This window comes from Schistocerca americana, chromosome 2 (assembly GCF_021461395.2).
Source record: "Schistocerca americana isolate TAMUIC-IGC-003095 chromosome 2, iqSchAmer2.1, whole genome shotgun sequence".
Taxonomy (NCBI): Eukaryota; Metazoa; Arthropoda; class Insecta; order Orthoptera; family Acrididae; genus Schistocerca; species Schistocerca americana.
This window is the reverse complement of record NC_060120.1, coordinates 470,892,421-470,911,454: the sequence shown is the minus strand read 5'-3', so window position 1 is coordinate 470,911,454 and position 19,034 is coordinate 470,892,421. Positions and strand designations below refer to the sequence as shown.

The following is a 19,034-nucleotide window of genomic DNA, read 5'->3' as shown; positions in this document are numbered from 1 at the left end:
CGCCAACCTTGTATGAATGCTCTGCATATCACAGCATCTTCTTCTTTTCGGTTAAATTTCGTGTCTGTAGCACGTCATCTTCGTGGTGTAGCAATTTTAATGGCCAGTAGTGTATTTAATCCATTTTTCATCCCATACTTCTCCCAGATCTGCTAGTCCTGTTTCATCACGATAGAGCCACAATATATTGTGTTTTTCTTGCAGCATTCTCACAATATCTTGCTGTGATGAAGAACGGTCACAATATTTACAAATATAATATAATATTTCAGTGACTACAAAACTAACCGTTTGTGTCAATACCTATGCGCATCTGTAATTATCGGCTGAAGCACACGCTGTAAAGTTCACTTTCTTTGTATCTTTTACAGGCACACGTAGACACACACACACACACACACACACCTACACACACACACACACACACACACACACACACACACTATCTCTTCACAAATTCATCAGTAACTGAAGGTGACAAAAAATCATTACAGAATTCTTTTCTTTTTAATTACTTTTATTGTTTGCCTGCACCCGTAGCTCACCGAGGTGATAATGATAAAGTTTTGTGAGTGCATAATTTACTCCTTTCTGTGCCAAATCGACAGCTTCCAAGAAAGGAAATCATTTTTAATTCTTAGTATGAAACTTACGTAACTTTTTGTTTTGTTTTGGGTCATCAGTCTACTGACTGGTTTGATGCGGCCCGCCACGAATTCCTTTCCTGTGCTAACCTCTTCATCTCAGAGTAGCACTTGCAATCTACGTCCTCAATTATTTGCTTGACGTATTCCAATCCCTGTCTTCCTCTACAGTTTTTGCCCTCTACAGCTCCCTCTAGTACCATGGAAGTCATTCCCTCATGTCTTAGCAGATGTCCTGTCATCCTATCCCTTCTCCTTATCAGTGTTTTCCACATATTCCTTTCCTCTCCGATTCTGCGTAGAACCTCCTCATTCCTTACCTTATCAGTCCACCTAATTTTCAACATTCGTCTATAGCACCACATCTCAAATGCTTCGATTCTCTTCTGTTCCGGTTTTCCCACAGTCCATGTTTCACTATCATACAATGCTGTACTCCAGACGTACATCCTCAGAAATTTCTTCCTCAAATTAAGGCCGGTATTTGATATTAGTAGACTTCTCTTGGCCAGAAATGCCTTTTTTGCCATAGCGAGTCTGCTTTTGATGTCCGCCTTGCTCCGTCCGTCATTGGTTATTTTACTGCCTAGGTAGCAGAATTCCTTAACTTCATTGACTTCGTGACCATCAATCCTGATGTTAAGTTTCTCGCTGTTCCCATTTCTACTACTTCTCATTACCTTCGTCTTTCTCCGCTTTAAAAAAAAATGGCTCTGAGCACTATGGGACTTAATAGCTATGGTCAATGGTCATCAGTCCCCTAAAACTTAGAACTACTTAAACCTAACTAACCTAAGGACAGCACACAACACCCAGCCATCACGAGGCAGAGAAAATCCCTGACCCCGCCGGGAATCGAACCCGGGAACCCGGGTCTCCGCTTTACTCTCAAACCATACTGTGTACTCATTAGACTGTTCATTCCGTTCAGCAGATCATTTAATTCTTCTTCACTTTCACTCAGGATAGCAATGTCATCAGCGAATCGTATCATTGATATCCTTTCACCTTGTATTTTAATTCCACTCCTGAACCTTTCTTTTATTTCCATCATTGCTTCCTCGATGTACAGATTGAAGAGTAGGGGCGAAAGGCTACAGCCTTGTCTTACACCCTTCTTAATACGAGCACTTCGTTCTTGATCGTCCACTCTTATTATTCCCTCTTGGTTGTTGTACATATTGTATATGACCCGTTTCTCCCTATAGCTTAGCCCTACTTTTTTCAGAATCTCGAACAGCTTGCACCATTTTATATTGTCGAACGGTTTTTCCAGGTCGACAAATCCTATGAAAGTGTCTTGATTTTTCTTTAGCCTTGCATCCATTATTAGCCGTAACGTCAGAATTGCCTCTTTCGTCACTTTACCTTTCCTAAAACCAAACTGATCGTCACCTAGCGCATTTTCAATTTTCTTTTCCATTCTTCTGTATATTATTCTTGAAAGCAGCTTCGATGCATGAGCTGTTAAGCTGATTGTGCGACAATTCTCGCACTTGTCAGCTCTTGCCGTCTTCGGAATTGTGTGGATGATGCTTTTCCGAAAGTCAGATGGTATATCGCCAGACTCATATATTCTACACACCAACGTGAATAGTCATTTTGTTGCCACTTCCCCCAATGATTTTAGAAATTCTGATGGAGTGTTATCTATCCCTTCTGCCTTATTTGACCGTAAGTCCTCCAAAGCTCCTTTAATTTCCGATTCTAATACTGGATCCCCTATCTCTTCTAAATCGACTCCTGTTTCTTCTTCTATCACATCAGACAAATCTTCACCCTCATAGAGGCTTTCAATGTATTCTTTCCACCTATCTGGCCGGCCGCGGTGGTCTAGCGGTTCTGGCGCTGCAGTCCGGAACCGCGGGACTGCTACGGTCGCAGGTTCGAATCCTGCCTCGGGCATGGGTGTGTGTGATGTCCTTAGGTTAGTTAGGTTTAAGTAGTTCTAAGTTCTAGGGGACTGATGACCTAAGATGTTGAGTCCCATAGTGCTCAGAGCCATTTGAACCATTTTTTCCACCTATCTGCTCTCTCCTCTGCATTTAACAGTGGAATTCCCGTTGCACTCTTAATGTTACCACCGTTGATTTTAATGTCACCAGAGGTTGTTTTGACTTTCCTGTATGCTGAGTCTGTCCTTCCGACAATCATATCTTTTTCGATGTCTTCACATTTTTCCTGCAGCCATTTCGTCTTAGCTTCCCTGCACTTCCTATTTATTTCATTCCTCAGCGACTTGTATTTCTGTATTCCTGATTTTCCCGGAACATGTTTGTACTTCCTCCTTTCATCAATCAACTGAAGTATTTCTTCTGTTACTTATGGTTTCTTCGCAGCTACCTTCTTTGTACCTATGTTTTCCTTCCCAACTTCTGTGATGGCCGTTTTCAGAGATGTCCATTCCTCTTCAGTTGTACTGCCTAGTGCGCTATTCCTTATTGCTGTATCTGTAGCGTTAGAGAACATCAAACGTATCTCGTCATTCCTTAGTACTTCCGTATCCCACTTCTTTGCGTATTGATTGATTCACATAACTACTGCCATTTTTCAATTTTGACCACTTAGCCATTGTCTTCCTTTCCCCTTTATCCAGTATCCGGTCGCATTGGGACATTAACGGCAGTTTTGCACTTTTCTCTGTCTTTCTACAGTTCTTTTTCTATAACTGTTTTGTTCCAGTCTAGACTCCTTCTTCTTAAGCTCGTCTTTATTGAATCAATCTATCTCGCTCTACTCTCCCTCGTAACCTCTTACCCTGAAACTTGTCCTCCATCATTCGTTTTGGTAGTCTTCCATCTTCCGTTCTCTCTACATGTCCCCACCATTTTAACCTGTTGCTCTCAGTTCTCTCATTCAGCTTTTTTACATCAGTTTCGTTCCTAACAGTTTCATTTCTTACTCTGTCTCACCTCGCTTTCCGTAACATACTTCTTAGTTTTTTTGTTTCACTCGCTTGGTTTCTACTCTCCCCTCTTCTTTCATTGTCCAGGTCATCGCTGAGTATCTCAGTATGGGTGTAAAGTACGTCTTGTAGAACACTACCCTGCACTTCATTGGCTCCTCCCATCCTCAGACCAAGCCCACTAAGCACACAAGGCTAACATCCCTTATCAGCAACAAATGTCACAAGGAATTACGTAAAAGCATGTGGTTTCCTTTTCGTATGGTTCAAATGGTTCAAATGGCTCTGAGCACTATGGCACTTAACATCGTAGGTCATCAGTCCCCTAGAACTTAGAACTACTTAAACATAACTAACCTAAGGACGTCACACACATCCATGCCTGAGGCAGGATTCGAACCTGCGACCGTAGCAGTCCCGCGGTTCCGGAATGCAGCGCCTATAACCGCACGGCCACCACGGCCGGCTCCTTTTCGTATAGTTGGTTGATCAAACTGTTGCTTTCAGGTGATTGATATATACTTTTGAATGCATAAACCGCGTGATAATTCTATTACTCATTTTTATTTAATGAATGCTTCGTACAGTATAGCATTGCGTCGAGATAGTAATCCATATGCCATTAATGAACGAAACTACGAAATTCCAACTGTTCAACTGTTTTACAGCTTTATAATCACTAACCCGAGTGACGTGCGCAGGAAAAGATGCTGAAACTAGTTGTTTGATGGTTCGATGAGGACCAATATAGACCAGATGTGGAATACCTATTGAATAACTATTGAAGCTCATACGTCGTTGATTTGACATATCATGGCAGCAACATCGTCTAAAACCCTTATAGCCTCAATTATACATGCACCAAAGTAAATTTACTGACGTATCTTTAAAGTGTTGAATTATGTACCTCTGAGAAAGTTCTTCCTTTTGCGCACTGTCAATATAAATTCACCACTGGTGGTTTGGATACTAATACATTACACTCCTGACTGCTGTCATCGCAGACTTGCGCTAGTGAAACAAATTTAGAGCTTTTCTTCTGTCCACTCCACGTCATCGTGATTGCTACATCTATCTGTGCTGAATTCCACCAGAATACACCACCTCTGCTGTACGATTGTCGATGGCCCTGCATGCTGGTTGAGGGACAGAGTTGCTACTGGCTGGGTGATGTCCACTCGTCTCTTTGAATACTTTTAAATTAATCTACAATCCCCATGTTGGACTTTATATTTTGTAGAAACATACAGTTATGGATGGTTATGCACAACGTATTTTAGAAATTTCCTTGACGTTATCTCTTTTGTTTTCGATATAATTATTAGAATGACTTTTTGCTCTTTAAATTGGTTTCATTTCCCTGCGGATATTCTACCGTTTAGAAGCCACTTCGGTTTCTGGACTTTAACCTCACCTCTATTACCCGTTCCTGAGTCTTCACATTATAAGGCAATCTTGTTTCCAATGGACAAATGAGTGAGACAGAAAATGGGGCGTGGGGGGGGGGGGGGAGGGTCTCCCTAACGTCTAGCTCACAGCAACTGCTAAACTGTTACCGTATGGTAGTAAGAGGTGTGTTGCGGAAGTGTGTCAGAAACGTACGCGTGGCCTGCAGATCCTGGAGGGCGAGGCGGCGCGCCGGCTGACGAGCGGCGTGTCGCTGCACTGGTATGGGAATGACGTCACCGACCCCAGCATGCTGGATGAGCTACATTGGAAGCACAGCGACCTCTTCATCCTCTACACAGAGGCCTGCTACGGTAAGTGGACCCTCTGCGGGAAACTTGCACTGCTGTATTGCGAACGAACGCGCTGGACCTGTTGTATTGTGAACGAACGCACTGGACCTGTTGCAGGCCTACCTTGGCGAGGGCCGTAAGTCGGTTCTTCTTCTAAGGTATTATTTTTTATTTTTCTCTTAATCACTTTTTATGATACAGTCATAACCGGTTTCGACCTTCAAAGGTCATCTTCATCTGCTATGGGTGGCACTTGATGAACAAGTGTTTATGACTGTCGACGCATGAAGACTTGTTCATCAAATGCCCTCCTTAGCAATTGAAGATGCCCTTTGAAGGCCAAATCGGTAATGATTGTATCCTAAAAACGTACTGAATCAAAAATAAAAAGGTAAATCACTGTCTCCGCAAACGAAATGTCCTTTTTTTCAGATTATTTTTCTCATAGTAATTGAGATCCTGGATTTCGGAGTGTGCCTAGCTCCCCGTCGCAGTTTTATACACGAAATAGCTGTCAAATGAATGTTTTCTTAAAGTCAGAGTATGAAACGTCCCCTTAGAAAAATTAATGAATTACTGTGCTGATAAACCTCTACGTTATTTGATTTTCAAACAGCTGAGCAAAACTGGACGTACTCAGACATTACTCTCTTTACTTATTCTGATCATCACTAAACTAACACACAATATTTTTAGCGCAACGCAATCTGACTTTCAAAAATCGCTACAAAAGAATGGCCCTGACTAACAATAACCTATACTTTTCATGAATCACTTACGTCACAAAAATCTTCGTTACTCGAACTACTGCAATACAGCGAGCGCCACTACTGCCAGCTAAATAAAAGATTGTAAGTACTGAAGGCACTAACTACTCATAGGCATAGTTAGCAAATGAAAGATTTTGATAGAGAACAAAGAAACTTTCAAAAGTCATTATATACACTCCTGGAAATGGAAAAAAGAACACATTGACACCGGTGTGTCAGACCCACCATACTTGCTCCGGACACTGCGAGAGGGCTGTACAAGCAATGATCACACGCACGGCACAGCGGACACACCAGGAACCGCGGTGTTGGCCGTCGAATGGCGCTAGCTGCGCAGCATTTGTGCACCGCCGCCGTCAGTGTCAGCCAGTTTGCCGTGGCATACGGAGCTCCATCGCAGTCTTTAACACTGGTAGCATGCCGCGACAGCGTGGACGTGAACCATATGTGCAGTTGACGGACTTTGAGCGAGGGCGTATAGTGGGCATGCGGGAGGCCGGGTGGACGTACCGCCGAATTGCTCAACACGTGGGGCGTGAGGTCTCCACAGTACATCGATGTCGTCGCCAGTGGTCGGCGGAAGGTGCACGTGCCCGTCGACCTGGGACCGGACCGCAGCGACGCACGGATGCACGCCAAGACCGTAGGATCCTACGCAGTGCCGTAGGGGACCGCACCGCCACTTCCCAGCAAATTAGGGACACTGTTGCTCCTGGGGTATCGGCGAGGACCATTCGCAACCGTCTCCATGAAGCTGGGCTACGGTCCCGCACACCGTTAGGCCGTCTTCCGCTCACGCCCCAACATCGTGCAGCCCGCCTCCAGTGGTGTCGCGACAGGCGTGAATGGAGGGACGAATGGAGACGTGTCGTCTTCAGCGATGAGAGTCGCTTCTGCCTTGGTGCCAATGATGGTCGTATGCGTGTTTGGCGCCGTGCAGGTGAGCGCCACAATCAGGACTGCATACGACCGGATCTGTCCCCCATTGAGCATGTTTGGGACTGGATGAAGCGTCGTCTCACGCGGTCTGCACGTCCAGCACGAACGCTGGTCCAACTGAGGCGCCAGGTGGAAATGGCATGGCAAGCCGTTCCACAGGACTACATCCAGCATCTCTACGATCGTCTCCATGGCAGAATAGCAGCCTGCATTGCTGCGAAAGGTGGATATACACTGTACTAGTGCCGACATTGTGCATGCTCTGTTGCCTGTGTCTATGTGCCTGTGGTTCTGTCAGTGTGATCATGTGATGTATCTGACCCCAGGAATGTGTCATTAAAGTTTCCCCTTCCTGGGACAATGAATTCACGGTGTTCTTATTTCAATTTCCAGGAGTGTATATATACCGAGCGAGGTGGCGCAGTGGATAGCACACTGGACTCGCATTCGGGAGGACGACGGTTCAATCCCGTCTCCAGCCATCCTGATTTAGGTTTTCCGTGATTTCCCTAAATCGTTTCAGGCAAATGCCGGGATGGTTCCTTTGAAAGGGCACGGCCGATTTCCTTCCCCGTGCTTCCCTAACCCGAGCTTGCGCTCCGTCTCTAATGACCTCGTTGTCGACGGGACGTTAAACAACAGTAACCTAACCTAACCTATATATATATATATATATATATATATATATATATATATATATATATGAGTTCATGATATCCAGTATTACAAATTTACTCTTTCTGGCGGACGCAAGCCCAGATCGTCCGCTCTTAAAATTCCGCCATCTCTCTCCCCACATCCACCACTGCTTTCGGCTCACCTCCAACTGCGCAACGCTACGCATTGTTCACATCCAGCTGCCCAACACTATAATAGCGAATATTCCAGCAATGCCAACCAGCCACAGACTGCACACAGCACAGCCAGTGATTTTCATAAAGAGCGCTACGTGGCGTTACCAACATAAAAACCTAAACAGCCTACTTACACCTAAACAGCCTACTTACAAGAGGTACTGGTGTTTTGTACACTGATGCCAAATAAACAAGCCCACAGAAGTTCTCAACCGCTCTCATGCATAGTGTATGTTTTTTTGTCTGAAATCTCTTAGTCAGTTTTTTTTTTTTTTTTTTTTTTTTTTTTGGCAGCAACAAATCGCTACATATAGCCTGTTGTGCAATGGTGCTAAAAGTAAAGTTACATTCTCAGAGATGTTGCACAGAATACGGCATGTCTCCAGTCGTAGAATTATTTCAGAGTTTGACCGCATTATCTCGCATGTGAAATTAACTGACGAATTGCCGTACAGTACTGTGGCGTCATCACAACAATCCAACACTGTTATCAAACACAAAACGCTAGAGATCTGCCTCGCAGTTGTCACTCACAGTCGGCAACACCAGCTGATAACCGCGACCCACGTACTGCAGTTCGCTGGTTTCTGGAAGAGAATGAGACAGAACTTGCGCCTACCCTTTTTGGAGGAAACTACAAGGACATAGACAGTGCGCGACTGTCTCCACACGAACAACAGGATCAGTTTGGTCTGTATGCACACACTACGAACAACAGTAAACAATAAAAACGCCTCTCTCACCACCATAGTCCGGAGGAATGTGGGTAATGAACTACCTGGGTTGAAAGTATCAATTTCATAATTGAAGACTTGAAGTCCACCGGATATCGTGACAACTTCCAATGTATGGAAAGCAAACACCGTCTAAATGCCTTTCTTATTTTATTACATAACCGGTTTGGAACCTTTTTTAGGTCATCCGCGCGGTCTCGGTCGCTTTGCACCCCCCCCCCCCCCCCCCCCCGCCCAATTGGAGCTTCGAGTCCTTCCTCGGTCTTGAGTGTGTGTGTTGTCCTTAGCGTAAGTTAGTTTAAGTTAGATGAAGTAGTGCGTAAGCTTAGGGACCGATGACCTCAGCAGTTTGGTCCCATAAGACCTTACCACAAATTTACAGTTTAGGTCGTCATCAGATCCATTCATTACAAAATTAATACGAAGCGCATGTCGGCAGTTGGCAAATACATCTACGTGGTCTTACAATGTCTGTATTAATGGCAGTGGACCCTCGCCACCGGTAAGTGCAGGTATACTTTTAATTGATATTGTGTTTATACTGGTTGCTGGTGAGGAGGAAAGTTAGTTATTAGTATTTTATTAATGATCTCACTGATAAGCAGCCATATCACAGCCATCACCGTCGCTGAATAAAGTTATAATTAAGCTTTACTTTTTTAATCAGAATCGGACGATGACTCTCCTTGTCCGCAGGTTCGATGATTCGAAGCGATCTGCAATCCTGTGTAAATAAAATGCGTTGCGTAGTCAGTCGGGAAACCTCAGATCAAGCGAAAAGTTTGCTTTGATAGAGTTTAATTATCCGATGAAATAATGGAGCTCTTGGATCTAATAATTGCAGGTTCGTTTCCAATTCATCGTAAGTTCCCTTCTGATTACCAACGAAACGACACCTCCGTGCAAATTTCCAATTAGAGAATACATATATAATGAAATTCCTTACACACCTTTGATGTAAATGCTCAGTGTATATTTTCTTGAGTAGCATACAATATATTTTCAATCTCTTTCTTCCAGTAATCTCGATAGCAAAATTACAGTTGTTCAATGTGGCTATTCGGCACGGAGAAGATCCTAGCAGTCCCGTCAACACACTAGAGAGAATATTACGAAGAGTAATTATGCGCTCATGGAATAGTAATAGTACTGTACTACTTTGCGCATCGATTCTGCGAGTATATAGATGGTCAAGTAGGAAACGTAATTCACTCATACAATTGTGCAGGGATAATTGGTAGAATATAAAGAGATATTACACAGGGTTTCTATGACGCCTGATGATCTTCATTGGAGACCGCTTAGGCGGCCAGGTACGTGTGAGGGTCCAGCAGGGACGTGTGACAGTCATGTTTCGGACCAGTGTCGTGAATGTATGTAGGATGACTCCTATACTTACCGTGACTGGTTTGAGGTATGTACAGTATAGCGACAGTATCCTACAAACTAGCGTCTAACCCTCCGCAGTCGGTGATGGGTTCGTCTTTCAGGACTAATGTTCAATCACATGCTCCCATTCCCACATCTTCTTTCTCCACACATTAGCAATGGCCTGCGGTATCTGCTGACTTACACCAAACTGTTCACCAGCTAAAACATGCAGTGCGCCGTCTCAGATATCCTCCTTACTCATCGGATGACGTCAGGACAACCACCGTCGTTGGGTGGGACTGGCGTAAATAGCGACGTGTCAGACACCTTGTGGATAGCATACTAAAGACAATCACAATCTAAGATCGTTACTGTTCACAAAGGGAGCAAAATGCTACTTAATGTACCCAGCAGAAGATTTCTATTTAAAAGGTACGCATGTATCTGCTTTTTTCTTTTTTTGAAAGAACGACGTTTATTTTGATTCTTGGTTTGTTATTAATGCACACTAATTTACTTTTAATATAGTAAGGTTTGTTCTTTCATTCTATACTCCATCTGAACTTCAATCAGCACACGTTCGGAGATATTCAACTGGTGCAAAACTGTTTTTCAGCAGTTTCAATGGTTTACGAATGTGTTAAATGCAGTGGAAAAAGAGCTGTAAAAACCTACGTTTGCAGACAGAGGCGTGGTTAAGTACATCGTAAGAAATTACTTTCGAAAGGGAACAATAGGTTTGTTGTACTGTGTTACTACTTCAGGGTTTGGAGAACATGTAGATTGGCCCTGTTGATCAGATTTTATGTCTGAACTACTTTATGTGGGGCCATGTTTATGGAGGGCTGAACAGAATAAGGTGCGTGGCAGATCTGTGGCAACAGGAGTAGATCTCTTGGTTATTGGTTCAGCTAGTTTTTAAATTGTTTGCCAAACCGCAGGAAGTCTGACCATCCCACATCAACAGACGCACGTCCTGTTTGGATACTGGAAATGTTGTGTTGTTACCGTAGCAAAAACGTGTCACCAACTACTCTTAATATTATTATTGTTGTTTCATTTTCTTCACCCACTCTGATGTATAGTTCGCTACATCAGACTAATCGTTTAATACCGCTACTGTCTTATCTTAAGCACTTTTTCATCCCTCGGAGTTTTTAAGAGTAGCTATTTTTGAATATTTTATGTGCATATTCAATTCAAAATTGCTTAGGTGTAGTGCAAAATATGAGTAAATCACTTAACCTTCACGAAATACGCCATGAAAAATATGTAAACGTTTTATAAACTAGAAGAAAGAAACCGCTTTAGCATTCGAGTCATAACCAGTACACTGCCAAGTCTGTATTCTTCAGCAGTATTATTTCTATGTCGTGAACGTCTGCGTTTCATTTTACAGAACTCACTACCAGGAAATTATTTCTTTATTTCGTCACATTAATTTAAATCTAATAATACGTTAATAATTCTGTGACATAAATAATTTAAAGGAAGTGGCATTCCTTTTTCCTCACACTTGACGGCCACTGATGACGTTGTTTTGTGTTGCAGGTCCCTTCTTGGGTACCGGGTACCCAGCAGTGAGACTGGGATCGTGGGAACGAGCAGAGAACTACACCAGCGACATCATACAGGTAAAATACGCTATAGGCTTACGTTACGGTATATGAAAGTACCAGTGTGGTGGCAAGCGAAACGAAAAACATGTTTGCGGAAGGTGTGCACATTGTGTGTTAACTACTGACACGTTAACCAACAATTCTCACACCACGTCAAACAGCAAATTTAGCAACATCGGGCTTCAACTGGTCAAATATACCAAACCATTGTCTTCTACTGTTTCACGCAGGATATCGGTACCGTAACGTTGTGCCTTGGGATTTCTCTCTGTCACTACCAGCCGTGAGCTGGTGTCATACCCGATGTCCCCCCACCCTCCCCCCCGGGGCCCCGGACACACACGCGCAGACACACACACACACACACACACACACACACACACACACACCATGGTGCCATTAATAACACGACTGACACTTGGGCCGGCTGCTGTTAGTCACCAAACAATGGCACGGCACGAGGCATCACATAGCATGTTGCAAGGATATCATTTGCTGATCTTCGGATGGAAGGCTCTGATGTGAAAGGGTTACGGCGTTCCTCACTTGTGACAGTCAGACATGCTCGACCTGAAACTTGACGACGACTGTGCCTGCCGTCACGTTCCGATGGAGTCTATCACTGGGCCACTGTCAGACCCGAATGCCCTACAAATCTGGATATTTCACGACTATACCAGTCAGCCAGATGAAGATCTACACGAACGAATTGTGTTTTATCTACACACCCTACTTGTCCACGTAATCTTCATCCCGTTCTGTGGTCTTCCTCCAGCGCGAAACAAGGTCATGTATTCCCTGTCGGTGCCCATCCTTGTCCTGGTGGCGGAGCCAGTGCTTCACTGTGTGAATCACGTCCTCATCATCCTCAAAATGTCTTCAACGAATCGCATCCTGTAATGTCCCAAACAAGTGGAAGTCTGAGGGTGCTAGGTCAGGGCTGTATGGTGGATGGGGTATGACTCCCCAACCCTGTTTCACGATGTGTTCAGCAGTCCTCACACTCGTGGATCCATACTTCCTTTGCTGGTTGACAGATGCAGCGTCAACTGCCGAGACGGCAGAGTCTGTCCTCGCGAATGGCATCAGCTCGCTGAAGTTGTCAGGTGTGACAGCCGTGGATGGTCTCCCCGACTGCTGCAAATCGTGGAGCTCCAACGAATCGTTTTCTTACGACCTAACCCTCCGTGCCCAGCGACTAACTGTACTTCTGTCGACAGCAGATGCTCCATAGACTTTACAAGAGCGTTTGTGAATATTCCCTACAGTTTCTTTGCTGCAGTGGGAAATTCAATGACTGTACGTTGTTTGTAACGTACATCACCTACAGAGGCCATTTTGAAACTGTCCTGCTGCTACGCTATCTGTCGAAAGTGACGAAAGCTTGGCGCACTCACTCAGGAGACTTCAACTAATACATACGTAACGTTTCGCATTCGTAGCATTCTTTTCGGCTGAGAAAAGAATTCAGTGTATTACTTTTTGGGAAACCCTTGTACAATAAGGCCCCTTTCAAACTCTGTCAGGTGCTGATAACGCTGACTCACACCAGTACGTGGCATCTATGTGTCCTTCACAGTTGTCAGTTAACATCTGACCCTATTCACGTGCCTTATATATCCTATCAGACTTGCTAACTGCACTAAATACGGAAAGAGTAATAAGCAGTGGTGTCCGTTCTGCCTGTCACAGTGCATTAAAATTCCTATCACTAAGTAACTGCCGAAGTGTACGTGTACGAAGTTACATTGAGCCGGCCGGGATGGCCGAGCGGTTCTAGGCGCTACAGTTTGGACCCGCGAGACCGCTACGGTCGCAGGTTCGAATCCTGCCTCGGGCATGGATGTGTGTGATGTCCTTAGGTTAGTTAGGTTTAAGTAGTTCTAAGTTCTAGGGAATTGATGACCTCAGAAGTTAAGTCCCATATTGCTCAGAGCCATTTGAACCATTTTGAAGTTACATTGACATTCCATCGCTCTGTGTTTTCTCTGGTTTGGTCAGACTGTGTACAAACGTAAACTGTTTTTCATGGAGATGCTACTGTGTGCACCTTGTACTTTTACAGGTGATAATTATCATAAATTTAGTTCTGAGTCAAACTGAGAAGTGTTTTCAGTTTTCGCTCGTCCTTCCAGTTGCCATACACAGATTTAAATACCTCGATGTTTCATTAAATAACTCCGAAGTTATTCCTAGGCAAACTGCTTCTCCATTCTTGTCTAGTAGTGCTGCTCCATAATTTTGTCGCCCGCTTTCGCGTCCTAGGGGCCATCCTATACAGCGTGTTACAAAAAGGTACGGCCAAACTTTCAGGAAACATTCCTCACACACAAATAAAGAAAAGATGTTATGTGGACATGTGTCCGGAAACGCTTAATTTCCATGTTAGAGCTCATTTTAGTTTCGTCAGTATGAACTGTACTTCCTCGATTCACCGCCAGTTGTCCCAATTGAAGGAAGGTAATGTTGACTTCGGTGCTTGTGTTGACATGCGACTCATTGCTCTACAGTACTAGCATCAAGCCCATCACTACGTAGCATCAACACGTTAGTGTCCATCACGAACGTGGTTTTGCAGTCAGTGCAATGTTTACAAATGCGGAGTTGGCAGATGCCCATTTGATGTATGGATTAGCACGGGGCAATAGCCGTGGCGCGGTACGTTTGTATCGAGACCGATTTCCAGAACGAAGGTGTCCCGACAGGAACGTTCGCAGCAATTTGTCGGCGTCTTAGGGAGCACGGAATATTCCAGCCTATGACTCGCGACTGGGGAAGACCTAGAACGACGAGGACACCTGCAATGGACGAGGCAATTCTTCGGGCAGTTGACGATAACCCTAATGTCAGCGTCAGAGAAGTTACTGCTGTACAAGGTAACGTTGACCACGTCACTGTATGGAGAGTGCTACGGGAGAACCAGTTGTTTCCGTACCATGTACAGCGTGTGCAGGCACCACCAGCAGCTGATTGGCCTCCACGGGTACACTTCTGCGAATGGTTCATCCAACAATGTGTCAATCCTCATTTCAGTGCAAATGTTCTCTTTATGGATGAGGCTTCATTCCAACGTGATCAAATTGTAAGTTTTCACAATCAACATGTGTGGGCTGACGAGAATCCGCACGCAATTGTGCAATCACGTCATCGACACAGATTTTCTGTGAACGTTTGGGCAGGCATTGTTGGTGATGTCTTGATTGTGCCCCATGTTCTTCCACCTACGCTCAATGGAGCACGTTATCATGATTTCATATGGGATACTCTACCTGTGCAGCTAGAACATGTGATTTTACAAGTACGACACATGTGGTTCATGCACGATGGAGCTTCTGCACATTTCAGTCGAAGTGTTCGTACGCTTCTCAACAACAGATTCGATGACCGATGGATTGGTAGAGGCGGACCAATTCCATGGCCTCCACGCTCTCCTGACCTCAACCCTCTTGACTTTCATTTATGGGGGCATTTGAAAGCTCTTGTCTACGCAACCCCGGTACCAAATGTAGAGACTCTTCGTGTTCGTATTGTGGACGGCTGTGATACAATACGCCATTCTCCAATGCTGCATCAGCGCATCAGGGATTCCATGCGACGGAGGGTGGATGCATGTATCCTCGCTAACGGATGACGTTTGAACATTTCCTGTAACAAAGTGTTTGAAGTCACGCTGGTACGTTCTGTTGCTGTGTGTTTCCATTTCATGATTAATGTGATTTGAATAGAAGTAATAAAATGAACTCTAACATGGAAAGTAAGCGACACATGTCCACATAACATATTTTCTTTCTTTGTGTGTGAGGAATGTTTCCTCAAAGTTTGGCCGTACCTTTTTGTAACACCCTGTATAATTCTTCCTGAACTAAACGTCGCAGCAGGGAATGTTGTCGGCTCAGTACAAGATATCAGCAGTAATTTATGTCACTTTGTGTTAGTATATAACAGACTGCTTAAATGCTTTTGCACATCCACTTGGCGGGTTTGCCGCCGGGTAACACTGTATAAGTCCCATAACTGTATATCGTCTTCGGGTGATGGCACTGCAGTGTTCACGGTTACAGGGCGCCGAAACTCCGAAAAGCAGCATTTAGTGTTTTTGTTCTAGCCTTATTCAGCACACTTTCTAATATTTGCGTGTTCTGTTAACAACACTGCAACGTTTGAGAGAACTGTCACTACTGATGTGCCCAGTAGAGAATATATTCTGTTAGAATCACTGAATTCTGACAATGAAACTCCACTGGCAACCAGAACAGGCTGAAGAACGTTTTTTTTTTTTAAGATGATGCAGTGGATGCTAGCTCAGCTATTCTCGACACTGTACGAGAGCTGTGGGAAGGAGGACGTTGCCCAGGTAGGTCAGTAAGTGACCTCCAGGAGGTCTGGTGTTACAGCGAGTACGATTACTGATTAAGTGAGCCGTGCACGATCGGTCACGCGAATGTTGATCAGAAATAATATAGAAACAAGATAAACAGCTGTCTTCAACGTCTTGAATCGTTTCAAAATCGGAAGGGAGGAGTCAGTGAGAAGCTTTGTAACAGGAGATGACACTTTCATTGGTTTGAAGGTGAACAGAACAGACGACTGCTGGGTTAGCGGCACAGAATCTTGCCAAAGGCAAATAAATACATAATTAAAAATAAATACTGCACATTTTGCAAGGAAAGTGATGTCAAATAATTTTTGCGATTAAAAGCATGTAAGCACGATAAGCGTTTGGAAAAGGGACAAACGGTGAGTTGTCCGCAATATTTCAGCTTCCTATAGTTTTGTCTGAAGTTGCTAATCAAAACTCCGGAGATGGCAGTGCTAGACAGTACAGGATTCGGCAAACCTCTGCTGAGACTACAAGAGTACAATGGTTTGCCTCACCTGTCATACGTACCTGACCTACTGCAAGCGATAATAACGTTCATAGTGGATGCCACAACCATACAGTTATTAAAAGACCGCTCCATTTTCCACCTAGGCTGTTATACAATCATTCTCACTTATGTCACACTATCATCTGATTTCGGAGGTGTGCCAGTTTCAAGCGTTATTTCTGTCGTCGTAATTCTACGGCGTCGCCCTGTGTGACATCGCTGGAATCAGCTGATCGTTTGATACAAATGACAGTGATCGTATAATAGCCAAGGTGAAAAATAGAATTGTCTTCCAGTACTAAGTATCTATTCGTACTGCTAAAGGGTGATCACCACTTGGAAGATCTAGAGATTGTAAATTTTTTTTTCTTTATTGTTATTTTAATACCAGTATAACAGGTCGGCTGGCAGCAGCACAATACGCCGCGCTTCAGCCGAAGATAGTACAATGATAAAACAGAGAAGACACATGGGTTGGAACAAAACGGCGGGGAAAAACAGTAGAAACATGAACATAAAAAACATGAAGCCGTTCACACTCGATGACAATTCACACTACAAACTGTTGACACGAAGCACAAACGCTGAAGATGTCGATGGCACTGGTGAACGATGGAGTGTGACGGTGAACACTGAACACTAAACACGACGGCACACACGAGACACTGATGGCGATGATCTCCGGCGCGCGAATGTCCACTTAGCGTGTGCGAGTCCGGGGACCTGCCAAGAGGGGAAGATGGGTGAGGTGGGGAGAGGGGAGAACAAGGATGCCAATGGCTGAGGAGATGGGGGGAGGAGGAGAGGGACAGGGGAGGGGAAGCCCGGGGGAGGAGTGGGGAGAAATGGAGGAGGGAGGCAAGAGGGAGAGAAGGGTGGGAGTGTGCCCAAAGGAGCAAACACAGGAAGTGGGAGGGAGGATCAAAGTTGGTAGGAGGGGTAGATGGAGGGGAGGAGGGCATCATCAGGGAGAGGGAGCTAGGGAGCTGGTGGAAGCCACCTTGGGAGAGGGTAAGGAGGGTGGATAGATGGAGACCAGGTGGGACGTGGGAATACAGGCGCGGCAGCGGGTGGGGGCGGGAGAGGATGGGCAAGATAAGCCGGTGAGGAGGATCGAGTTTGCGGGAGGTGTACAGGATCTGTATCCTTTCAAGGAAAAGGAGGAGGTGGGGGAATGGAATGAGATCGTACAGGATCCGCGTGGGGGAGGGGAGACAGATGCGATAGGCGAGGCGGAGAGCATGGCGTTCAAGGATTTGAAGGGATTTATAAAAGGTAGGGGGGCAGAGATCCAGGCCGGATGGGCATACCAAAGGATAGGGCAGATGAGGGATTTATAGGTGTGGAGTATGGTGTAGGGGTCCAGACCCCACGTACAGCCGGAAAGGAGCTTAAGGAGACGGAGTCGGGAGCGAGCCTTGGCTTGGATTGTCCGGAGATGGGGGGTCCAGGAGAGTCGACGGTCGAGGGTGACGCCAAGGTACTTAAGGGTGGGGGTGAGGGCGATAGGACGGCCATAGCTGGTGAGATAGAAATCAAGGAAGCGGAAGGAAGGGGTGGTTTTGCCTACAATGATCGCCTGGCTTTTGGAGGGATTGACCTTGAGCAACTACTGGTTGCACCAAGCGGTGAACTGGTCAAGATGGGACTGGAGAAGGTGTTGGGAGCGCTGCAGGGTGGGAGCAAGGGCAAGGAAGGTGGTGTCATCGGCAAACTGGAGAAGGTGGACGGGGGGTGACGGCGGCGGCATGTCCGCCATATATAAAAGGTACAGAAGGGGAGAGAGGACGGAGCCTTGGGGCACACCGGCGGAGGGAAAAAAGGTGTAGGAATCCGTGTTATGGATGGTGACGTAGGAAGGACAGTGGGAGAGAAAGGAGCCGATCAGATGGACGTAGTTAATAGGAAGGACGAAGGTTTGGAGCTTGAAGAGGAGACCGGAATGCCATACGCGGTCATAAGCACGTTTGAGGTCCAGGGAGAGGAAGACTGCGGAGCGATGGGAATTAAGCTGTTCGAAAACGAGATGAGTGAGGTGAAGGAGAAGGTCGTCGGAAGAGAAGGACGGCCGAAAGCCACACTGGGTAACGGGAAGGAGGCAGTGCTGGCGGAGATGCTGGTGGATGCGGTGGGTGAGGAATGATTCCAGGACCTTGCTGAAGACCGAGGTAAGGCTGATGGGATGGTAGGAGGAGACGGTGGATGGCGGTTTACCAGGTATAAGGAACATCAGGATATCTGAGGTTTTCCACAGGTCGGGGTTGTAACCGGTGGACAGGACTACATTGTAGAGCCTGGCCAGGTTGGAGAGGAAAGAGACAGGAGCTTCACAAAGGTGACGGTAGGTGACACGATTGTGACCAGGAGCGGTGTTGTGTTTCATGCAGAGTGTAACAATGAGATCCTGTGTAGTGACAGGGGCATTGAGTTCTGTGTGTGCAATGTTGTCCAAGTACTGGAAACCAGGTGTGTGGGGAGGGACAGAGGCGTCAGTTTGATCGCGGACATCTGGGAAGATGGAGTAATCGAACTGGGGATCATCGGGGATGGAAAAGACATTGGAGAGGTAAGAAGCAAAGTGTTTGGCCTTA

General features: G+C 45.4%; 1 protein-coding gene across 1 annotated transcript in view; it reads left to right on the top strand.

Annotated features, from left to right (window-relative positions):
- LOC124594104 (lysosomal acid glucosylceramidase-like) overlaps positions 1-19,034 on the top strand; it is a 175,731-nt gene that overhangs the window by 134,385 nt on the left and 22,312 nt on the right. The window contains exons 7-8 of the mRNA XM_047132455.1: positions 5,165-5,309; positions 11,508-11,590. Coding sequence (XP_046988411.1) covers positions 5,165-5,309; positions 11,508-11,590 — 228 coding nt within the window. The remainder of the gene's footprint in view (positions 1-5,164; positions 5,310-11,507; positions 11,591-19,034) is intronic.